Source organism: Carlito syrichta, unplaced genomic scaffold (genome assembly GCF_000164805.1).
Source record: "Carlito syrichta isolate Samal-C Ts95f unplaced genomic scaffold, Tarsius_syrichta-2.0.1 Scaffold302395, whole genome shotgun sequence".
In the NCBI taxonomy this organism is placed as follows: Eukaryota; Metazoa; Chordata; class Mammalia; order Primates; family Tarsiidae; genus Carlito; species Carlito syrichta.
The window spans coordinates 172,051-197,827 of NW_007246491.1; the positions used below are offsets into that span (position 1 = coordinate 172,051).

The 25,777-nt window shown below is 41.7% G+C and overlaps 1 protein-coding gene across 1 annotated transcript; it reads right to left on the reverse strand.

The window, feature by feature from the left end:
• Window positions 1–3,158: 3,158 nt before the first annotated feature.
• On the reverse strand, window positions 3,159–25,736 carry TPMT (thiopurine S-methyltransferase). Its single transcript, XM_008056546.2, has 9 exons — window positions 25,690–25,736; window positions 21,571–21,740; window positions 20,380–20,472; window positions 17,084–17,216; window positions 13,430–13,482; window positions 12,693–12,767; window positions 5,201–5,286; window positions 4,014–4,058; window positions 3,159–3,442 (listed from the first exon to the last, which is right to left on the reverse strand). Exons 2-9 carry the CDS (start codon window positions 21,702–21,704, stop codon window positions 3,327–3,329), a joined length of 735 nt encoding a protein of 244 aa, XP_008054737.1. The 5' UTR covers window positions 21,705–21,740; window positions 25,690–25,736; the 3' UTR covers window positions 3,159–3,326.
• Window positions 25,737–25,777: the final 41 nt, after the last annotated feature.

The window sequence follows — 25,777 nt, forward strand, 5'->3', positions numbered from 1 at the left end:
CTGGGATTACAGGTGTGACCCACCACACCTGGCTGATATTTTATTTGTCACTTCATTCTGCTCAGGAGTTCCCTTTCATCTTGGAGTTCTCTCCAAGGTACATCATTCAGGCCACTGTCTGTGGTCTTCACACTGTTAACCCTTTATGGGACCAAATCTTTGGGTTACCAGACGTAGGTATTAAAGCTTTGATTATATTTCTTTCCACAGTCACCCAAATAGACTAATCATTACATGCCTGTCTTTTTTTGTTCTGTCTACTACTGGTAACGTGATAAATATCTATGCTAGTGCATTTATGCCTGCTTCATAGGCAAGGCATTTCTAAATCACTCTGTGTAGGGCACAGAGCCTCAGGTAATCTATTATTTGAATTACAAAATTAATTGAAAGGCATTTCTTGAAAAACCTTGTGTAGTGTCAGATTCTCAAAAACTTCAAAAAGGGAAGGTACTGTATTCAAGAAGCCAAAGAATGACCCAGACACAACAGACAAGACATGGGCTTTATTTAGGAACCTACAGAGAAGGTGGTCCAGGAGCGACTGGTGGTCAGAAAAAAAAAAAACCTCTCCTGATATTATTTTATTTTATTTTTTTTGAGTTGGAGTCTCACTCTGTCGCCCAGACTGGAGTGCAGTGGCCGCTCCCGGCCACCGCAGCCTCGACCTGCTGGGCTCCGGCGATCCTTCCGCCTCAGCCTTCCAAGTAACTGGAACTACAGGCACGTGCTACCACACCCGGCTAGTTTTTGATTTATTGTAGAGATGAGGTCTTGCCAAGTTGCCCAGGCGGGTCTCGAACCCGCAGGCTCAGGCAATCCACTCACCTCAGCTTCCCAAAGGCGCGGGATTACAGGCTGAGCCACCGAGCCCGGCTACCTCTCCTGATTTTAAAAGGCACATAGGCTATATAGCATTTTACATAGAGCAGAGTACAGGGTTAAGTGTGAAAAGGATAGGGTTTCTAGTGCACTGGTGCAGTGTGAGAACATGCTTATACACACGTCGCATGTACACAAAGTGGCTGCAATTTCTCTGTAGGGGTGGGATTTTTTTGCACTATAATGAACTAAAGGCACTCAAAAGTGATGAACATTGATCCAGGCATGCCTGATCTGGTCTGAACCAGCCCAGGGGATTGACTGCCTCAAGGAAGGGTATGAAGAATGCTCACTGTACATAGCCCTACCATGTGGTCAGCAGGAATGGAGAACACTTCGCCCATGGCCTTAGCATGACCTGTAAGCTCAGGCATGGAGCCTGGGGAAAGAGGACATCCTGGGTTAGTCCCCCAAGACTCCTTGCTAGGCTCATGGAGCCTGGGGGAAGAGGACATCCTGGGTTAGTCCCCCAGGACTCCTTGCTAGGCTCCAACCCCCCGCTTGGGGTGATATCCAGGGTGTGCTCATGTTTTCAGTGTGTCTCCCTACATCTGAAAAAAATTGCTCTAAAATATTTTTTATGTGGTGTATATTCTATCATGAGACTTACTAAAAAGTAATCTCCCAATGAAACCACATAAAAGATCAACTACATAAGGGTAACTCATTTGTATTATTTAAGATTCCTTGTGCCGGGCTCGGTGGCTCAGCCTGTAATTCCACGCCTTTGGGAGGCTGAGGTGAGTGGATTGCCTGAGCCCACGGGTTCGAGACCCGCCAGGGCAGTGAGACCTCATCTCTACAATAAATCAACAGATCAGCCGGGCGTGGTAGCGCATCCCTGTAATTCTGGCTACTTGGAAGGCTGAGGTGGAAGGATCGCCGGAGCCTAGCAGGTCGAGGCTGCGGTGGCCGGGAGCGGCCACTGCACTCCAGTCTGGGCGACAGAGTGAGATTCCAACTCAGAAAAAAAAAAAAGATTCCTTGCATGCAAGTTACAGAAACCAACTCTAGCCAGTTTAGAAGAGGATGTTATTACGTGAATATGGGGGCGGGGGTGGAGGGTTCTTCCCCACCCCAGTCAGCTGGGTTTCAGGAAAGAAAAATGGATCTGGAACACTGGTAGCCTCTCTGGTTGGCATCTCTGCTTATCTTTCTTCAGAACAGCATTCTGTTTCTCAGATCCATATGATGGAATGTGGTGGCCCCACAGTTCCTGGGCTGACATGTTAATGTCCCCATCTAACGCCAACTTGCCCTTCCAGTCCCTGGTTCAAAAATCTCTGAAGAGAATCAAATTAGTCAGCTTGGGTCAGTTGTCCATTCTGGGTCCATTCAACTGGATACACAGGTGGAGTCAAGTAGTCATGGCTTCTGGAAGACCTCCTTATGGGCTGAAGGCAGGACTCAGAGAAGCAAGAATCATTGTGAAAACAAGGGAGACAGTCCAAATTAATAGACTTTCAAGTCTATTAGAATACATGAATGGCAGAGAGCTTCTGGACCAGTGGTTCCCTATGTGCAGGCCAAGGAGATAGAGAGGTCAACAAGACATATCTCTGAGTGTCCATAACTTTAATCACTATTAAAGGGGCCCTGAAATCTGCCCGCTAACAACCTTTAATTTGCACACACAATTTGGTAACTCATTTTATATAATACACACCATCCTACTACCATGACCTAAACTATCAAAACTACTTAGCAATTAGCAATTAACAAAAACAATTAACAAAAATAAAAACCAGAAATTTTGAATCTCAACTTTCATAATAAACAGCCATGAACCCAGCCCTAAGTACTTTGTACTTCATAAAACTTGATCATTTGAACAGATTAAATCAGAAGAAATAAAAACTGCCGAACTCAGAGAAAACTTAAAAAAAAATTATTCTTAGAGTTTGGAAATAATATTTCATTTCATATAGGTTGGTTGTTTAATTAAAAAATTTTTTTTTTGATTTTGTTATAAGGAGAAAATATGTAAAAGAGATGCTAGGATCTGAGTATAAGATGAAGTTTTATAGTAAAAGTTAATCTTGTATATCATTTTTGGAACCACTTTGAACCCTATTAAAATGCTACAGTTCTTTAATTGTTCTAAATTTTATAATGCCAGTTTTTCTATGTCTATTATATTTACATTATATGCATTGCATTTTTACTTTTTAGTTATACAAGTAATACATGCTGATTGGTAAAAAAAAATTGCAATTTGTAATTCAGATACAAGTATAATTTTTCATCCACTTCAGACTCTCCTCTTCAAAGGAGCTACTTTAACATTTTAGTATGTTTTCTTCTAAAAAGTTACATGAATTTTGGAGCAAAGATCTATGATATGATTCACAATTTTGAAAAAAATTTATCCATTACATTGTTAAATCTCAGCATAATTTTCAATTACTCAACAGGTTGTTACTTGAGTGTTGTTACTTGTTTATTTACTTTTCTGTAAGTAGATATAACTTTTCAAAAATGCAGTCAATTCCCCAACTTTTATGTCGTTCTTCAAAAACATCAACACTCTCAAGACAATGAATGTGTGTGCACAGTGAACCTGAAACAAGAAGAAAGGATAACAAGTTAAAACATTATGATGAAAGATATCAGGGGTTCTAAAAATATTTCAAATGATTTTAAAAACAATGTGTGCTTAAGATTTTTCTCTTATTATTATTATTATTTTTTGTAGAGACAAAGTCTCACTATGTTGCCCAGGCTGGTCGTGAACTCCTGGACTCAAGTAATCCTTTTGCCTCGGCCTCTCAAAATGTTGGGATTACAGGCATGAGCCACTGTGTCCAGCCTTTTATCTTCTTTTTTAATTAAGATGGGGGAAATGCTAAGGGCAAATTTTTGGAACTCTGAATTGTTATTATCACTTATAAGTCCTAAGAGCAAAAATGAACATATTGTTCTAAAAAAGTTCAAAAGTCTGGAACATAAAGCATGTAGCTAAAAAGACATTATTAAAGATTGGTTCCTTTTCTAGGTTAAAATAATTTTCAGTAAAATAGTCTCTACCTTTAAAATTTTATGTATATACTCTAGATACTAATAGTTCACAAATAGCTCAAAACTGTTAATTGTTGATGTTGAAAAATTTGCAGCCTAAGCCCATAACTTACCAAACAATCTTTGAATTTCAGCTTGTGAAACATAAAATGGTGGACCTAGATAAAAGAAATGTAGTGAAAAATAATTTTTATAAGTCTTCTAATTCTAAAGAGAAGTAAGGTCTCAGGGCCCATCTCTCAGCTGATTTCCAATGACCTATGTGCACTTATTTTACATGTAACTTAATTATCCAAATATGTGAGAATGTGGCGTGTTCCTCTAATTCTTCTTTTGCCAATCTCATACCAAAGAAAGTATTAATAAATCCTCTTACTGAGGGGATGGCAATGTTACGTATCCATCTCCAGCTTAGATCAAACAGCCAAGCTAGCCAAAGGAACTAAGGAACATTGAAATCAGAGTGGAGTCCATCAGTAAATAACTCTGGATTTTCTTTTTCTTTTTTTTTTTTTTGAGTTGGAGTCTCACTCTGTCACCCAGACTGGAGTGCAATGGCCGTTCCCGGATGCCGCAGCCTCGACCTGCTGGGCTCCAGTGATCCTTCCGCCTCAGCCTTCCAAGTAACTGGAACTACAGGCACGCGCTACCACGCCCAGCTAATTTTTTGATTTATTGTAGAGATGAGGTCTCACCAAGTTGCCCAGGCGGGTCTTGAACCCGCGGGCTCAGGCAATCCATTCACCTCAGCCTTCCAAGGCGCGGGATTATAGGCTAAGCCACCGAGCCCGGCTAACTCTGGATTTTCTTTCACCTTCTGTGCTATTGATTTTCTACTGTTCCTGTACTCATCCGCGTTCTACAGGTCCCTCCCACTCTGCTGTGGGATATAGACTTTTGGAATGTTAGCTTCTGCCCTTTTTGAGAGTAGTATTCTGGGCCTCCACATCCATACAGGACCTGTTGTGTTTTCTTCCCAAAAGCCCTTCTTTAGGCCTTCTGCTCATGAATGGAATTTAAATCAGATTAGCAGCGCTAACTTCTGCCTCTAGTAATTTGTATATATATATTTTTTTTAGTTGGCGTCTCACTCTGTTGCCCAGGCTGGAGTACAGTGGCACACTCACGGCCACTGCAGCCTCGACCTGCTGGGCTCAAGTGATCCTTCCACCTCAGTCTGCCAAGTAGCTGGAACCACAGGCTAATTTTTTTTGAAAGGTAATTCTAATCCCTGTCATAGAATTAAATCAGGAGACTAGGCAACTGGAAAAACAAACAAGCAAGCAAATAAAACTTTTACCTGGATGTTTAGTTGGATCATAAGAAACAACACACACGAAGTACTGAAATCCTTTTCTCAGTAGTGACAACATTATATCTCCATAGCTAAAAATAATACAAGAAGGTATTTGTTATTAATACATTCTTTACACAGGCAAAGGCTGGACTGGACAAGAGGCAGGAAAGGAAGCCAGCTTTTACTTTCGTCAACATTTCTGAGTTTAATCCTCCTAACAACCATGAGGGTGATTCTCATTTTAAAAGTGAGAATAGGGCTGGGCACAGTGGCTTGTGCATTGGTAACCGTGGCACTTTGAGAGGCCAAGGTAGGAGGATCACTTTGAAGCCAGGAGTTCCAGATTACCCTGGAAAACATAGCAAGGCTCCATCTCTCAAAACAAACAAACAAAAAGTAGCTAGGTGTGGTGGCATATACCCATATCCCAGCAACTTGGAATACTGACAGGGGAGGATCACTTGAGAACCATGAGTTCTAGACTGCAGTGAGCCATGATTGTGCTGATGTACTCCAGCTTGGGCAACAGAGCAAGACTGTGTCTCTAAAATAAATTAATAACAAATAAAAATGAGAAATGGGTTCAGCAAATTACATCCCCTGCTAAGCTGGGAAATGATCAAGATGGGAATCAAACCGAGGTCGGCTTCCAGAGCCAGTCAGACCAGAAGGCATCGTAGGAGGATAAGCAGAGGCTCCTTCCAGCCTAACGTGGTATTTGGGGGCCTGCTGATGACCTTGGACACATACAGCCTGAAGGACCACCATGTTCCCATGTGCTCGAGGGCAGTAGTCCCAAGACCAGGCTGTATATCGCATCACCTGGGTACTTGTTGAAAGAAAAGATGCTTGAGCTCAATCTCCCCAGGCTGATGCAGTAGGTTTGCTGTGAGGTCTGAGATGCTGCAATTTAACAAACATCCTGGGTGACTGGACCTCTCCAATGGCATATGTAAGAGGTACAAAACACAGTCCCTTTCCTCTATTTCATTGGTGAGAGACAAGACTAACAAGCAGGCCAAAATTAAAGTTGTACAAGTGTGGCATAAACCATATGTACTGCTGAAATAGGCCCACAAGTCCTTTGAGCACATGCCTTAGGGAGCAGGTGACACTATTTTCCAGGTAGGCCTGATTGGCTGAGAGTGGGGACCTGACCCTAAATGGGACCCATCGGTAGACTGACCAGGAGCCAGGGCTAGGCCCCGTACAGAACAATGAGTTGGAACAATCAGATGATTCTATACAGAGACCAGAGAGAAATTGCTAGTTAGCTGTGGTTGCTGTACTAAGAGTTGAAACTTTTGTGCTATTCAGTGGTTGGAGCAAGGAGGTTGAGGGTTGTGGACAAGTCAGCTACGTGGGAATAGAAATGGAGGAAGTAAGCCAGGCATGGTGGCTCACATCGGTAATCCCAGAACTTTGGGAGGCTGAGGTGAGAGGACTGCTTGAGCCCAGGGGTTCAAGATCAGCCTGGACAACTTGGCGAGACCTCATCTCTACAATAAATCAAAAAATTAGCTGGGGTGTGGTGGCATGTGCCTGTAGTTCCAGCTACTTGGAAGGCTGAGGCAGAAGGAATGCCTGAATTCAGCAGGTCGAGGCTGCAGTGGCCTGAACGTGCCACTGCACTCCAGCCTGGGCCAGAGTGAGGCTCTGACTTAAAAAAAAAAAAAAAAGAAATTGAGTAAGCAAAGGAAGCTGGGGGGTGTAACAGAACAGAGGAAAGAGACTGGCTGACTGAGATGAACAGACTTCCCTGCTCTGAGGAGCCTGGGCTCTTGGCTCTCCAGTTTCCAAAGAGCCTGGCTATATTGTGATTCCTGTCCACAGTTCTGTGAGAAGTTAGATAGGTGTGTGGATTAGGAGTATGGACTCTGTGAGAGATGTTTGAGCTCAAATTCCAGTTCCTCCACTGACTGGCTATATAAGCTTGGCAAACTCTTAACTCTTCATGTCTCAGTTTCTTCTCCTGTAAAATGGGGATAAGGCTAGTAATTTACCTTACATCATGTGAGAATTCAAGAGTGGATTGTTCTCCCTCACAAGCCAAAGAACCAGACCAAAGTAAACTTTTGAGCGAAACCTTTACTTCTTAACTTTCTGACTCTTATTCTTAGGAAGAGATAAGAAGAAACTTGGTATTCCTATGAAGGTGATCAGCCAGACTGGTTTTGGCAGGGTTTCTTGACTGACAGACTCCATTCCTCTTGAAATGTGGACTTTTTCTCTCAACCAGTCTCAAAAATTCAGAAAAATGAGAGAAATATGCTTCACTGATCTATGCTGGGCAGGAACTTGAGGGTCACAGCAAAAAATACATCAGTACTTGAGAATATGCAGTCTACACAGAAGATACCCAGTACTAAGGATGGTACTAAGATATTAAGTACTGCTATACAGATCAAGTAACTTATCTTTCTTTTTTTTTTTTAATTTAGTGTAGAGACAAGATCTCGCCAAGTTGCCCGGGCTAGTCTCGAACCCGTGGGCTCAGGCAATCCACTCACCTCGGCCTCCCGAAGTGCTGGGATGACAGGCTGAGCTCAGCTGTAAGGTATCTTTCTGTTGGTTCAAAGTTGTTTTGATAACAAAGGTCAACATGTCTTAGGTGTGCTTGGGGCTATGACCACACACATGGCTGGGGGGAGTGGGAAGAAGTAGAGTAGGAGAACTAGAGGAGATACAAAGCCTATGGCCAAGCTAGAACTAGATTCCTTAAATAAGAGTTCTAGAAGGCATCTGGCTTAGAGAAAAGTTCTCTCAAACTATGTTTCTCCTCTGCTGTCACATCACCACAACAACAATCACCAACACAGTTGACTTTTGTAACCAAATATATGGGCTTTTTCTCCCCTACACACCAAGCAACGGATGCCTGCTGGACAGCCTCCAACTCAATTCTCATGCTATCTGGAGATAGTCTAAGATCCCATGAGACTGCCTCCCCCATACCAGTCATAAGTCTGGGTCTCTGAAACTTCAAATTGGGGATCCCTCTTAGGTGAGATTAATTTGCTAGAGAGGCTCACAGAACTCAGGGAGACACTTACTTTTTTTTTTTTTTGAGTTGGAGTCTCACTCTGTCACTCAGACTGGAGCACAGTGGCCGCTCCCGGCCACCGCAGCCTCGACCTGCTGGGCTCTGGCGATCCTTCCGCCTCAGCCTTTCGAGTAGCCGGAATTACAGGTGCACGCTACCACGCCCAGCTAATTTTTTGATTTATTGTAGAGATGAGGTCTTGCCTGCCCAGGTGGGTCTCGAACCCGCGGGCTCAGGCAATCCACTCACCTCAGCCTCCCAAAGGTGTGGGATTACAGGCTGAGCCACCGAGCCCAGTGAAACACTTACTTTTACTGGCTTATTACAAAGGATAGAGATGAAATTATTATAAAAGATAGAATCCATAAGTCTGGGCCTCTGGAACTTCAAACTAGGGTTTCCATGACTCCTTCTTGGGTTTGATTAATTTGCTAGAGAGGCTCACAGAACTCAGGGAGACACTTACTTTTTTTTTTTTTTGAGTTGGAGTCTCACTCTGTCACTCAGACTGGAGCACAGTGGCCGCTCCCGGCCACCGCAGCCTCGACCTGCTGGGCTCTGGCGATCCTTCCGCCTCAGCCTTTCGAGTAGCCGGAATTACAGGTGCACGCTACCACGCCCAGCTAATTTTTTGATTTATTGTAGAGATGAGGTCTTGCCTGCCCAGGTGGGTCTCGAACCCGCGGGCTCAGGCAATCCACTCACCTCAGCCTCCCAAAGGTGTGGGATTACAGGCTGAGCCACCGAGCCCAGTGAAACACTTACTTTTACTGGCTTATTACAAAGGATAGAGATGAAATTATTATAAAAGATAGAATCCATAAGTCTGGGCCTCTGGAACTTCAAACTAGGGTTTCCATGACTCCTTCTTGGGTTTGATTAATTTGCTAGAGAGGCTCACAGAACTCAGGGAGACACTTACTTTTTTTTTTTTTTGAGTTGGAGTCTCACTCTGTCACTCAGACTGGAGCACAGTGGCCGCTCCCGGCCACCGCAGCCTCGACCTGCTGGGCTCTGGCGATCCTTCCGCCTCAGCCTTTCGAGTAGCCGGAATTACAGGTGCACGCTACCACGCCCAGCTAATTTTTTGATTTATTGTAGAGATGAGGTCTTGCCTGCCCAGGTGGGTCTCGAACCCGCGGGCTCAGGCAATCCACTCACCTCAGCCTCCCAAAGGTGTGGGATTACAGGCTGAGCCACCGAGCCCAGTGAAACACTTACTTTTACTGGCTTATTACAAAGGATAGAGATGAAATTATTATAAAAGATAGAATCCATAAGTCTGGGCCTCTGGAACTTCAAACTAGGGTTTCCATGACTCCTTCTTGGGTTTGATTAATTTGCTAGAGAGGCTCACAGAACTCAGGGAAACACTTATCTTTACTGGTGTATTAGAAAGGACAGAGATGAAAAGATGTATAGGGTGAGATAAGGGAAGGGGTGCTACCCTCCAGGAATCTCCATGTGTTCAGCTCTCCAGAAGCTCCCTGAACCCAGGCTTCTTGGGCTTTTATGGAAGCTTCATGGTGTCAGTATTCTACCATTTAGAGTATAGCACGGGACCCTCTCTGAAGAGTGTCTTAAGAGGCACAATCAAAAAGGTGGGGGGTGATTAGAGGCAAGTGAAACAAGAATCGAGAAAGAGATTCTGCTTTCTGAAGCCTGCTCCTGAGGCCCAAGGTGCCCCAACATCAGCAAAAGACTGCAACAATGGCTCTGGGAGTTATGAACTAGAAACTGTGGAAGAAAACCACGAGCTATAGCATACACCTCAGAGCCTCATCACTTCTTGTTAATCATGAATTAAACTGTTCAGAGTCTACTCAGAGGGCCTTTATATCTCAGGACAGATGAGGTGATACTGGTTGGAAGGAAACAGTCTACTCTCTTGCTCAGAGTTCAGTTTGCTTCCATTCATTTATTCAAAAAATATTTATTAAGCTCTTACTATGTGCTAAATATGTCAGACATTGGGGAAATAACTGAACACAACGAATATGGTCTGCATGCGCTTGGTGACCTCTAATTTACTGCTCACTGCTTTGTGGAAATTACCATGCAAACCAAAGTCCCAGGAGGAAACTACCTCAAAGGGAGGATGAACATATTTAGGAAGTGGAAAATACCTATAAATTTAGACATTCAGCAGATTGTTTAGTATTGAAATGTGTCTTATGGAGACAAAGTGGTCTCAGGAGATATTCTGAATTGATAAATAACACTGATGTCACATGGGAAATGCAAAGGAGACACTGGAAATGTGATTTGAATGTTTGGGAGAAAGAACAGAGTTGGAAATGTAAAAATTAGGATGACAAATACCATGTATAATCTGTTCAGTTATTTCTCCAACATCTGGCTCAGGGTTATATTTAGAGCATAGTAGGAAATTGATAAGTATTTATTGACTGATTGAAAGTAACTGGAGAATTGAAATGACCATTAAAGGAGAAAGCATAAGAGAGGAAAGCAAAAGGCTGAGGATGGCGGTTCCTCAGGGAATTATGACTTTTAGGCATGGGAGGAGGATTAAATTTCCAAAAAAGAGATAAAGGAGGAGTGGTGACACAGAGGGGGAAACAAAATAATAAACTGTCACCAAAGGAAAATACTTATTAAGAAGAATGGTACAGGTGCAGTGGCTCTCGCCTGTGATGCCGGCACTTTGGAAGGCTAAGGCGGGAAGAAGAGTGGTATGGTGCAATAAAAAAGATAAGTGATTTTTGAATTGAAAAGTATATAAGTATGGTCATGTTTCATCCAGTTTGCATTGCCACATCTTAATTTTACTTTGGTTTTTTTTTTTGAGTTGGAGTCTCACTCTGTCGTCCAGACTGGAGTGCAGTGGCCGCTCCCAGCCACGGTAGCCTCGACCTGCTGGGCTCAGGAGATCCTTCCGCCTCAGCCTTCCAAGTAGCTGGAACTACAAGTACGCACTACCACGTCTGGCTCATTTTTTTTTATTTATTGTAGAGATGAGGTCTCGCCAGGTTGCCCAGGTGGGCCTCGAACCCGCGGGCTCAGGTAATCCACTCACCTCAGTCTCCCCAAGCGAGGGATTACGGGTTGAGCCAACAAGCCCAGCTTTTAATTTTACTTTTTAACAAGACTGGGTATAATAAGAATGGTCACCAAAAACATAAGTAACAAATGCTCTAATAATAATAACATCTAACATTTATATAGTTCTTCCACCTCAGCCTTCCAAGTAGATGGAACTATAGGCTTGAGCCACCCCACACGGCTAATTTTTTTTGACGTATTGTAGAGACGAGGTCTCATCAAGTTGCCCAGGCTGGTCTCAAATCCTTGGGCTCAGGCAATCCTCTAGCCTTGGCCTCCCAAAGTGCTGGGGTTACAGGTTTGAGCCACCACACCTGGCCCTATATAGTACTTTAGAGTTGACAAGGCACTTTCCACATACTTTATTTCTTTCACTTCCTACAACTCTCTGATGTAGTCTAATGTAGGGATCATAAGCATGGACTTTGAAGCCCAATTTTCAACTTTCTGAATTTGAATCTCAACTCTGTCATGTATTAGCTGCCTAGCTTTGGACAAATCCACAGCTTCATCCTGCTGGGCTCAGGCAACCTTTCTGTCTCAGTGTTCCAAGTAGATGGAACTACAGGTGCATGCCACCATGCCTGGCTACTTTTTTGATTTATTGTAGAGATGAAGTTTCACCCTGTTGTCCAGGCTGATCTTGAACTGCTGGACTCAAGCAATCCTCTAGCCTTTGTCTCCCCAATGCTGGGATTACAGGTGTGAACCACCGTGCCTGGCCTAATCCACTATTTTGAACAATGCCTGGCACAGGGAAGAGTTCAATAAGTGTTACCGGGTAATAACAGTGGTAGTGGTGAACATGGTACTAGAGGAATATTACAATTTTTACTGAGGTTTAGAGAAGTTGAGTACTTTGGCTAAGGCCACACAGCTTAGAAGTAAAAGGACCACAAGCCCTAGGTCCCTGTAGCCAAACCCTAAACTTTTTAGATAAAGATGATATTGAATTCAGGTTTTTAAATTCCAAATACAATAAGGTATTTTTTTTTGAGTTGGAGTCTCACTCTGTTACCCAGGCTGGAGTGCAGTGGCACGCTCACAATCACCGCAGCCTTGCCCTGCTGGGCTCAGGCGATCCTTCCGCCTCAGCCTTCCAAATAGCCAGAATTACAGGTACGCATCACCATGCCTGGCTAATTTTCTGATTTATTGTAGAGATGAAGTCTCGCCAAGTTGCCCAGGCTGGTCTCGAACCCCTGGGCTCAGGCAATCCTCTCACTTCGGCCTCCCACAGTGTTGGGATAATAGGTGTGAGCCACCACGCCTAGCCTACAATTGGGCATTTCAAACTAGTAATTTTGTGGCGTCTAGAAAAAGTACAGCATACTAAACTAAGAAGACAAAAACAAAACCCAGCATAATCAAGGAAACCAAATTACTTACCGTTTGCGATCACCTGGATTAATAGCAACTATTGCACCTCTATCCCAAATTCTGTCAAATTTGCCAATATTTGTCCTACCAGAAATAAACAAACAAACAACTAAATAAAACATTTTACATAAGAAAAATCAAATATTTAACAAGATGAACATGGCTCCCCATGGCATGTGCTGGTATTCCCCTAGTTGTCTAGGAATTAGGATCTCATGTCTGCTTTTCTTCATAGAGTCCACAAGGATGTGTTGACCAGGGTGTGGGGAGCTGTCCATCTCCTCATGGTTTTAGGAGCCTGTGGCAGCAGCCTCCCCATTCTGTTATGACTTAGGAGCATGAAGGAAGTACAAAGGAGGATGTGTGACAACTCTGCTCCCAGCCCCTGGCTCAGGTATTAGGCACTTTCAGATGAGAGCTCATCTCCTTCGCACCTTGAAGTTTATTTCTGGTTACAGGCCTACATGCCAGGTAGAAGACACTGTCTTATTCTCTCTTCCTTTTCCCTACCTGCCTCAGGATGTAATAATGTTTTCCACAGTTTGAGAGCTATGCAATGACAAACATATTAAGTGTGCAGACATCTGGACTGCGTTAAAAACAATTGGTGAACAGAGACCCAAATCAGTGCTTTGTGGATGTTACACAAATGGATGGGAGTGATGAAAAGACACCCACCCCCACACCAGCACTGCCTAGCAAGCACTCAGGTTTTCAAAAAGTACAGATGTAGTATTCAGTCCTACCTGGGAAGATCAAAAATGTTGCAACAGTACAATGAAATGTTCCCCGAGGAGCTCTGTAATGAAACAATGAAAAAAAAAAAAGGGTTTTTTCTATTTGCCTAAGAGATATTTGAATGGTTAAGGAAAGAGGGCCCAAATAAAGCAAATGTGTTTCAGAAAGATTGCATATTAAACATAATTAAATAATTTCACTGCGCTTTACTGGCATCTTATTTTTGTTCTTTTTAAAGCCTGTGTGGGAGTCAGGCACAGTGGTTCACACCCGTAATCCTGCACTTTGGGAGGCCGAGGCAGTAGGATGACTTGAGTCTAGGAGTTCGAGACCAGCTTGGGCAACATGATAAGACCTCACTTCTACAAAAAAAATTAAAAAAACTAGCAGGATGTGGTGACATACGCCTGTAGTCCCAGCTACTCAGGAGGCTGAGGCAGAAGGATCACCTGAGCCCAGGAGGTTGAGGCTGTGGTGAGCTGTGACCATGCCACTGCATTACAGCCTGGGTAACAGAGTGAGACTCTGACTCAAAAAAATAAAAATAAAATAAAACCCCCAAAACCTCTGTGTAGCTGTAAAGACCAGTTAGCTATTATTTGTTTCAGAGTTTGTTAAAATTTTAGCAATGTTTCCTTGCGCAAAGTCCTGGTATTTTAATTCTGCTAAAGATAAATCTGCAGGTCAACTAATTACCAGGCAGACTGATGTAGAAAGCTCAGATATTTTAAGCGATTCAGGAAATGTAAAATTGTGCAGACTTCCCCATTTTCGCTCATTCATTCGGTGAATGAGCAGAGAGTCCTAGTAGACAGGACACCTATCCTGGCTTCCAGATGGCTGATGTGATTGACATAATCTCTGACTGCAGGGAGGGCAGCCTAAGGCATAGGCACAGAGAAACATTAGGATGCAGAATGGCCTGTTATGTCACGGATTTGTGCCGGAGGACTATGCAAACACAGAAGACAGAGCAGGTGACTGCCTGGAGTGTAGAGGAAGGTCAAACAAGAAGTGACTTGTGAAAGGGTGTCTCAATTCATCTGCTGATATTCCAGGAAGTATGCTGGGGATGCACTCTGGGGAGCAACAAGACAGGAACTTGAGAAGCCTGGGAGCTGCGGTGAAGGGCAGGGTAGAAGAGGTACGTCAGGACATGAGAATGCTGGCTTTTATTCTAAAATGAGGCATCTACATGGGGTTAGAAGAAGAGGAGGGAATATCTGTGGTGACCAGCCTGGGAATACTTTGGGGGTCAGACCAAGGAGGAGTGGGCATGGAGGCAGGAGAACAGCCAGTTCAACTTTGTCTGCAGATTGGAATCACTGGGGAACTTTAAACAGTAGTCCTGATGCCAAGCCCTCAGGCCTAGAGACTCTGATTTAATTGGCCTGGGGTGAGTCCTTCGCACTGAGAATTTTTATAAGATGCATTGTCCAACCAGGGCTGGGAACCACTGCTCCAAGAGGAGTCTGGTAACAGGACTAGCCTCTTTGAACTGAGTAAACGCCTTAGATTCTATAATGATTTGAGAACGGGGTGGAAGGAAGCTGTAAAATAGAGTACTATCAAGCTTCCTACTGATCTGAGTGATTAAGTTCAATATTTAGAAAAAGAATACTTTGGCTGGGCACGGTGGCACAAGCCTACACAATCCCAGTACTTTGGGAGGCTGAGGCGAGGGATTGCCTGAGCCCAGGGGCTTGAGACCAGCCTGGGCAACTTGTCGAGACTTCATCTCTACAATAAATCAAAAAATTTGCCGGGTGTGGTGGCACACACCTGTAGTTCCAGCTACTTGGAAGGCTGAGGTGGAAGTATTGATTGCCTGAGCCCAGCAGGTACAGGTTGTAGTGGCTGTGAGTGTGCAACTACACTCCAGCCTGGGCGACAGAGTGAGACTCTGACTCAAAAAAACAAAACAAAACAAAAAAAACCCCACAAAACTTTGTGAGAGACTGAATATACAGACAATGGCCAGAACCCAAATGACAACAGAACTCTGACTCATGACCTCTGCAGTAACCGACCTGTGAAGTCAAACTACAACCTCAGCAGCAGACTTGGCCAATGACTGCCAGCTTCTAATTTTTACCACCCCTGCCCTTTCCAATCCTGCCAGAGAAAAGGCAAATATGCTCCCCAAACCAATCACACAGGATGCCCCCTGATCCCAGTTCCCCAACCCAACCCTCCCTGTGCCGACAGCCTCTAATCAGAGCACACACGGAGCCTTCACTTTTGTCCACTGTTAAGTTTTTCCACTCCTCTGCCTGCTTTTGAGTCTCTGCCAGATATATGTGGTGGACTCCCTCTGAACAAACAGTCTTGTTTGTTCTCATTTGGGTGGTACTTGTTTGTTTCCACATTATGACTCCAAGTTGGTGAAGCAGTGCCACTGGATTATCCCAGTCATAGCACGAAGACAACTCCCCAAACTATCATACTCAGCCCAAACCCCACCCTGGGCTTCAGAGACATAAAGAAACTTCGTCATGCCACATCATGATGAGATGAGGTCTCTTAAGCTCATCATCTCCAGAACAACACTCATCTCCTCTTCCCCTCAACTTGCCTCTCCTTTATTCTCTATCATCCAACCAGTCATCTAAACTGGAAATAAAAACTCATCACCCTTTTGTTCCTCACTCAGTCACAAAATCCTGTGAGTTTGACACAGTAAACATTGCTTTAATTCATGCCATACTCTCTATATACCCTGTCACACTCGTCTGTCAGGCCTTCACTGCTTGGACCACTGCCTAAAGTCTCCTCTCTGGTCTCTCTGCTAGGAGGCGATCTCCCTTCAAATTATTTTCTGTCAGGCCATAAGGATGATTTATCAGTAGAAAATCTGGCCATGTCATGCTACTTAAAACCCTATTGTAGGATGAAGTGTTAGCTTTTTATGGCATCTGAGACTATGGACCTGAGCCCTGCCCATCTCCAACTTTGTCACTCTGCTGCAGGAAGCATCCCTGGCCTGGGCGTGGGGTAATTCTCCTGTCTTTTTCCTTAATATCCTATGTCCTTTTTTTGAGCTGGGGTCTCACTCTGTTGCCCAGGCTGGAAGTATGACCATGGTTCACCGTGGCCTCAACCTCTTGGGCTCAGGCAACCCCTCTGCCTCAGCCTCCCAAATAGCTGGAGCTACAGGTGTGTGCCACCATGCCCAGCTAATTTTTTATTTTTTGTAGAGACGAGGTTGCCTAAACTGGTCTTGACCTCCTGGGTTCCACATATTACAAAGAGCTGTCCCTATTTCTCTTCTCTCCTAAGTTAAGAGATTCTTTAGGGTGGGGACTGTGTTATCTTGTTTTTCCCCCCTTTAATTTTTTTTTATTTTATTTTAAAGATGTGGGGTACAATTCAGGGTTAGGTATACAAATATTCATTATGCAGGTACCTTTGTTGATGAGGTGTGCCCGCCCCTTTCTCAGGCAGATTCCCACTATCTGTCTGTATCTCTCTATTTAGCTAACTACTGTCTATCAATTATATTTTTAAGCTCTTGTTCCTTATGCTATATGCCTAGGAAACTGGTGCAATAAAGAGGAATGGTGTGATACTTGTATAGCATCCTCATTTACTCGTGATGAGAAAAATCTTTTTTTTTTTCCCCATGGGTATGGAAACAATTATCTACCCAAACCAAAACAAACCTTAAAGACTTTGGTTCCTGGAATTTCAGGGATTGGTTCTTCTGAATAAGAAAGATTCTGCTCTGCAAAAAATTCTCGTATCCCAAGTTCACTGATTTCCACACCAACTACACTGTGTCCCCAGTCTGCAAACCTGTATAAAAAATACATTTGTACTTAAATTTTTTTTTCAAATCCAATATGAAGTAATGGAAGATATCCCTAACAAATATACATTTTCCTTAATTTTAAGGGATTTATAGGAATTCAGGTTTATAGGAATTCAGGTTCACAGGGATTCATAGACCACGTAGGAAATCAGATCTATATATTTTAAAATCTTATGTCATATTGAATTCTGTAAAGTTAATTTTATGACCTTAGGAAACAATAAAACATTTGGAAAACTGTATCTTAAAACATTCATTTACTGTAAGTAGACCTGAATAGAGGGAATGCTTTTCAGTTTTCTTTCACCAGTAATGTCCGTTAAATTTTCTGCAATGATGAAAATGTCTATATGCGTGCTAACACAACAGTCATTAACCATGTTGGTTACCGAGCCCTTGAAATATGGCTAATCAGACCGAGGAATTAAATGTTAAATTTTACTTAGTTTAAGTTTAAACAGCCACATGTGGCTAATAGCTACTGTATTAGAGTACGCAGCTCTAGAACATTAGAATTGTTTCTGTAGTAATCTTGTAATGTCTATTGGCTTACAATAAACACTGTCCAAACATTTATTTTATCACCATATGCAAATAACCAGTATTTTCCTGGTAAGTTTTATAATTACAGAATTCACAGTCTTGGGATCCTGTACTCAAAAGAAAACAGTACTAAGGCCACAAATAATAATGGCCCAAGCTAAAGTCAAATTATTTAAACATATAGTTCTGCTTTAATGCAACATATGCTTTTCTAAAAAGCACTGCTCTGTGCAAAATTATGCAGTAACAATCACCAGGCTGATGAGGAAAGCGGGGGCTAGGCACAATATTAAAAAAACGTGTCAGTGCCACTGTTATAAATAATTGTGAAGTGACTAAAGAAGGGCTTTTAGAAATCAAATGGAAAGTTCTAACACTAGCTGCAGATAGCAGACGTTCATAGCATCTGTGGTAAACTGAGGCAGCTGGAAGACGTTTGAAGTATGTGCATGTGTACATGATGTCTATTAATTTTTTTTTTTGAGTAGGAGTCTCACTCTGTTGCCCAGGCTGGAGGGCAGTGCCATGCTGATGGTCACCACAGCCTCCACCTTCTGGGCTCTGAGGATCCTTTTGTCTCAGCCTCCCATGTAGCTGGAATTACAGACACGTACCACCACGCCTGACTAATTTTTTGATTTCCTGTAGAGACGAGGTCTCATCAAGTTGCCCAGGCTGGTCTCAAACCCCTGGACCTAGGCGATCCTCTTGGCTCCATCTCCCAAGGTGCTGGGATTACAAACATGAGCCACTATGCAGGGCGATGTCTATTCAAAACAACTTAGTTCAGCTGGGCATCATTTTCTGCTTTTATCTAAAGCTTCTTGCAGATGAAATCACACAAAAGCACGTGTGAAATTCATTTCATGCTCATATTGTTCCCTAATACATTAATAGAGCAAAAAATAAAATTCAAAGCAAGAGGTATGGCAAGACTAACTGTATCTATTACATACATAAGAGTATCAACTTTCAATGTGGGCAGAGCATTAACTGTTTAAAGCTCTGAAATGAAACATATTAATAACTGTCTTTTTTATTTCCTAGGACATTTATAAGGCAGCATATAAGGACTTTTAAAATTTTTCCATACATTTTATTCTCACATACATTTTTTTACGTTATAAAATATGAGCAAAAAAGTTATTCAAATTGGTTGCAAGTGTTTATATTTACCATTCAACAAATGGAAGGAGGAAGCATAGCCTATTATAGCCTGGAATGAAAACAAAACAAAACACAAAAACTAAGTATCTTAAGCATTTCATTTTAATGCTTTTTTGGCCTTAGCTCATGGTCAGTTGATCTATTCATATCTGATGTCTGTACAAACCTCAATATATAGATAAGGTACATAAATTTAAAAAATGCTCTAATATAATAACTCACATGCAATTGTAGTAGCTCAGTTGTGATATTTTTATTACAAGTAGATTGAGACCCAAAATATTCAACAATCACATGTAACTAACTGACTAGTTCATCATACCATTTTCCAAATGTTGCCTCAAAACCTCTGTTAGAGCTACACTGTTACTATCTGTGACAGTACCTTAAGACAATGTTTAGAGCTAATGTTTTTCTTGTAGTCCATCTCAAAGTAACTTTCTCTTCCAGTTCTTGAGTTGGTAAGAATATAGGTCTAATAATGTAGTTTAAATGTTCTCAATTTTATGAGTATACTTGGGTCTTAAGCCATAGCAGCCATTTAGCAAACATTCTAAGCTACCAGTTGAGAGAGTGTGGTCTGGTTGCAAAAATTCCATCATCTTGACTTGAAAATCAACTCCAAATGCATGCATGATCTGTGGGTCAGTCACTAATCTTTATAAGGGATCAGAGCACCTTTAAGTTACTGTATTTTTCATTTACAAACGTTTTCATACATAGTTTTTTTCTTTCCTGCTCAATGATCAAAGTTTTCAACATTCAACCTTATAAATGAAAGTATGTCTTGGCAGGTATGTTTGTGTCTGTGTCATTATAAGAGAGTTCTACATAGAGAATGATTTTTGGGGTTTGCGACTTTAGATTAACTCATAGTAAAAGTAGCTTGTTACTTAAAGTAAATTCTCTTCACAGAGAAGTACTTAGAAGGAAGACTTTCTTCATTCTGGTTTTATAACAATGATTCATGATAACAGAAACTCCTAAGTACTCCCGGGGGAAGAGGAGAGTTGAACTGAACTGTGGACTATGAACCTTGTACTGCTGAAAAGCTGTAATTCATTTGGAATTCTTCTGTCCACCACCATTTCACATATCTAAATTAACCTAGCGAAATTCCTAAACTATCTACAAAAACTGAACCACACACCAAGATTCAGGAAATATAAAAGGAAAGACTGGTTTTCCTCCCCCATTGGTTCCAAACCAATTCTTTTTCTTCAAAATTAATACTGAAAGACTAGGTCACACCTACTCCTGCTGCATTTGTCACTATTTGAGACTATCACCTTCGATTATGTACCCATCACTACTAGTTTACTAAAAATAAAAAATCCCTGTGTATTTCCTGAGAATGGAATTGTTAAACCCACATCCTGTTAAATCACCCAAAAAATTCAACAAGACAAAAGAGTGTTAATGTTTATCTGCTCTTACCATTTCATCTCAACTGCTTTTCCACAAAGGGGAAAAAATATTCTCAGTCCTCTCTCGCCTTTGAGAAAAGTATCCAAATGCTTTTTTAATAGCCTGGGGAGGAAAAAAAAAAAAAAAGTCCAATGCACAGAGGAAAGGGGAAAGGACAATTTTATGATACTAAGTATTTTTCATGCATTATCTCATTTAATTTTCCGAACAACCTTAATAAGTAGGTTACATTATTATAATCTCCAGTTTACATATGAAGAAACAAGAAGGTTGGGTAACTTACTCAGACACACAGCTAGTTAGTGGTAAACCTGGCTTATTCCTAGGGTTTTCCTGATTAGTAATTAAAAATAAGATTTCAAATTTTATTTTGGGAGGGTAGATGGGGTGAGGGAGTCCCTGGACATATGGGTTTTCAACATTAATTTCATTGTAAATTCTCTAACTATGTACTCAGGTTTCAGAATTAAATTTGAAAATTGTAACTCTTGTAGTCAATTTCCAGTGTGGAGATGTGGCTCTTCTAGGGTCATTTTCTAAGGTCAAGACAGAGATAACCCATATAATGTTTCTGAGATTAAGCCTCAACTACCACTTGGTGTGCAAAAGTGATGACGATGACAATAGAATGACATCATTTCCTGGGAAGTTGAAGTGGCTGCCTTGAACAGGGAATATTGATCACAACCACTTTACTCAGCACTGGCCCTGTGATTCACTGCTGCTGCTATAGAGACTACTACAACTACCACATTGCTCAACATCTTAGCTCACTTATTAATTTCTCTCAACTTCTTTTCCATACAGATAATACTTTACTTTCTGAACATGTGCTGTTGGAAAGCAAAATCAGAATATCTCCAGTGTTCAGTATAAAGAACTGCAAGAATAAATGTTGCTCGAGCATGTGCAGAATGTAGAAATATGCATGACAAATACACAGATGATGAAGGGGAATTAAATCTAAGATGCTGTCAATTGTAAGTCACACCATTATTTATGCACTCTGGGAAGAAAAGACACTGCCAATTAAACTTTGACATGCCATAGATGCATTGGTGATTTCAGAGATACTAAAATGTAAAAAAATAAAATGCATATCTTAAAATCAGTCAAATAATGTGTACCTATATCATTATTTCTATCTCAAAGTCAGTTTCTGCTAGAGCATTTCTCTATTAGATATCAAACATTACTCACTGATGTCCTTGTTCTTGATGAAATCCAATATTGCGGTTCACCCACTTGTCTTGCCATTGTTCCAGAGTTAGTATTTGGGTTTTTTGTACCTCAGTATCAGGGTACTCTTTAATATCAAGTAAAGTATTATCCATAGTTGCATAAACACTCTTGTCTCACAAGTGTACTGCCTAAATGGAAAATATTTGTAATGCTGTCATTTAAGGTTATTGCAATTCTATTGAATGAAAATCTATTATTCTTAGCAGTTTGACTTTTAAAAAATATCTTAGCATCCAATGAAAAGCCATACAAAAAATTATTTTCAGTGAGACTGATTATTACACACTAGGAAAGATCTTTAAATAAATTATATCTTAATATTAATGTTTAGGAATATTTAACAAAAAAATTAGCCTGGTGTGGTGGCCCATTACTCAGGAGGCTGAGGTGGACGGATTACCTGAGCCTAGGAGGTTGAGTCTGTGGTGAGTCATGATTGTGCTACTGTGTTCCAGCCTGGGCAACAGAGTGAGGCCTTGGCTCAAAAATAATAGTAATAGATTAAATAAAAATGCAGTGTTTCGGGATAAACTCAAACCATTTTCCCTCTGCACTCACCACAACAATCATCAACACAGAAGATTTCTATGACCAAATATGGGTTCCCCTCCCCACTATGTACCAAGCAGCTGACATCTGCTGGGTGTCCTCTGATTCAACTTCACCACTATCTACCTGGAGATAGTGACAGATCGCTTAAGTTGAGAGCTTAGTTAAGGTGGCACCCTCCCCCTCTAGACAACAGCTACAAGTCTGGGCCTCTGGAACTTTTGACTGACCAGATTCAAGTTGGAGTTCTCATGAGTTTCACTTTGGGTTCAATTAATTTGCTGGAGTGGCTCATATAACTGAGGGAATCACTTATTTATGTTTACCGATTTATTATAAAAGGTATTACAAAGGATATAGATGAAGAGATGCATGGCTAGGTATGGGGGAAGGGGTGTGTCACCCTCCAAAACCTCCATGTGTTCAGCTATCTGGAATCTCTCTGAACTTGTCCTCTGGGGTTTTTATGGACACTTCATTACCTAGGCATGATTGATTGATCTGATGATCAACTTGACCTTCCATCCCTCTCCTTTCCCTGATGGGGAGTGGGGCTGAAAGTATGAACTCTCTAACCTGCCTTTGTCTTTCCAGTGATTAGTCCCACCCTGAAGCTATTAGTCAATATTAGCATACAAAAAGATAGCACTTTGGAGATAGAAAAGAATTTAGGAGTTGTGCGGTCTTTCAGATTAGAAAATTTCCTCAAACACCTAGTAATTCTTATTATCTGTTCATGTGGTGGCTCATGTCTGTAATCCTACCCCTTTGGGAGGCCGAGGTGGGAGGATTTCTTTAGACCAGGAGACCAGCCTGGGTAACATAGCGAGACCCTCATCTTTATAGCATAAAAATAAAAGAATAGGCACCAAAATGCTGATTAAAGAATAAGAACGTGGGTGGGGCTTATTGCCTGTAAATGTCACTATCGTATGATGTGAGTGAATTTCATTCGAAACTTAGATGGCATTATCTTTATTTTCTTTGGGCAGATCAGCAGCCTTTCTGTAGATGGATCTTCCAATTCCTGTCTCAGGAATTAAGTCCTTGGGGCCACTGTTCTACACACACATGAGAAAAGGATAGAAGTAAGGAAGGGTTACAGCATTCAGTCTGCCGATGTTCAATCAATCCTCATATTTTCAGTATAATACTCCCATCCTTAACTGCACATTTTATCTTCCTAGTCCAGAGACGCTGTTTTATTTTTTCCAAAGAATAAACACCCAAAGCCTGCTGGTATGATGGGTGAGACATGTGGTTGCAAAATAACTGAGAAAGGGATCTGGGGATTCAGTCTTTTCTGAACCAGAATTTCAAGCAATCCTCCTAGTTTCAACCACACCTTTGCACTTCCTGGAGGTACTTGGTGTTGCTAATCCTGAGTATTTGAGGATTCTATAATGCAAAGTGGGCTGCTCATTGACTTTTCTTTGTTGACTTCGAATTCAGTTTTCTTGAATTCGCACCACTTGTCCATCTTCTATCTAGCATTCAAAATTTTTATTAATTTTCTCTTCTCTCCTGTCTTCTCCATCCTTTAAAAAATCCTATTATTATTGTCAGGAGGGAGCAAAAGTAGATACAGGGTTCAATATATTATCTCTACTCCACAAGTTTGTGTTTTTAAATAATTTTTAAAGCTTCTTTTTTGCAAGGGAAAATGCACACAAAGGAAAATGAGAAAAAAGATACATAAACATAACTGTAGATCCATCCGAATGTAGGAGGAAAATGCCCTTTCAATGTCAAGTTTGCCATAGTAAAGACAACGTAACACCAGAGTTCTAACATTCCCTTTAAATCATTAGTGACTTAGATTACACTAGCATACTATCATTGGAGGGTCTAGTTAAGAATTTCTTCATGAAAGAGCAAACATTACATACAAGCACATATTTCAGGAAAAGTTACCCTTTGTTCCAAAATTTGGTCTCACTATGCTTAGAATTTAGATAGAAGGCATTTTTCTCATTACACTGAACATAAATTCACTTCTCAGCAAGCATATGTTAACAAATAGCTTTTGGAAAACCCTGATGATGTCAGGAGGTGACAGTTTCCCAAGTGGTCAGTGGAAAGTATCTGATTATATTGGGTATACAAAAACAAAAGAGAGTTGCAGTTTTCCCACCTCCATTTTCAGTCAGAAACTTTGGAACTGAAACTTGAGACTTCATAAAGCAGTTCTCTACTTAAAATAAAAGGAAAACACAATTTTTCATATAGAGTGCAATCTGGAATTGCACAAATCTACTCCTATCATATAAACTTGAACTAACCGTATAACAATGTCATGAATATAAACAACTTCTCAACGTGTACTCCACTATCCACACCGTTTTTAGAGAAATAAATTTTCTTTCTATAAAACAATCAGGCCGGGTCTGGTGGCTCAGCCTGTAATCCCAGCACTTTGGGAGGCCAAGGCAAGAGGATTGCCTGAACCCGCAGGTTCGAGACCAGCCTGGGCAACTTTGTGAGACCTCGTCTCTACAATAAATCACACACAACAAGACTAGCTGGACATGGTGGTGTGCGTTTGCAGTTCCAGCTACTTGGAAGGCTGAGGAGGAAGGATCACCTAAGTACAGCAGGTGGAGGCCGTGAGCGTGCTGCTGCACTCCAACCTGGGTGACAAGAGTGAGACTCCAACTCAAAAAAAAGAGACAATTATAGATAATGCACACTAGAAGAAATAAGGAAGGAAATTTTCACAAAAATTCCTCATCATAAACTGAAAGTGTAGATGTGCTAGTTTGGCGGCCTACATCCTCAGGTTCTAGTCTCCTTTCTCGACTTTTCAAAACAAAATGTTCTCTATTTTTTTTTTTTTTTTTTTGAGTCGGAGTCTCACTCTGTTGCCCAGACTGGAATGCAGTGGCATGACCAGGCTACCGCAGGCCTAGACCTACTGGGTTCAGGTGATCCTTCCATCTCAGTCTTCCAAGTAGCTGAAACTGCAGGTGCGCGTCACCATGCCCAGCTAATTTTTTAATTTATTGTACAAACAAGGCCCAGTCACCAAGTTGCCCAGGCTGGTCTCAAACCCCTGGGATCAGGCAGTCCTCTCGTTTCCCAAAATGCTGGGATTACAGGCGTGAACCATCGCGCCTGGCCTCTAATTTTATTTTTAAATTTCGTTAAATTGAAGAGTAACTTCCATAAGGTGCACAAATCTTAAGAGTCTGGCTCAGTGAATTTTTTATATTTGCATACAGAGTGAGAGCAAGACATACAATATTTACAGCACCCCAGTTTCTCACATCCCCAGAGCAACACTCACTATTTGGCAGTACTTCTAGAAAAAAAGAAATCACTAATACGAAACAATACTTTAGGGGGCAGTTTTAAATTATGGACTCAGAAAGGTCATTTATTGCCGGATCTCGTTATCAAGTCTTCACTTCAGTTTCCTGAACCCCATGTCAGAACGCGGACTGCTGGGCTGTCCATGCTTGTTAGGAACCTCCATTTCCGGCATTCCATTTCCCCCCCCGCACCCACTCTTTGCCCCGGGGAGCCTACCTCACTCGCAGCGAGTCGTCTACCACTGCCTCTGGCAGCGCCCTCGTCCCGGGGTACTAGAACCCTCAGGTCTCCGCCTCCTCCCGGC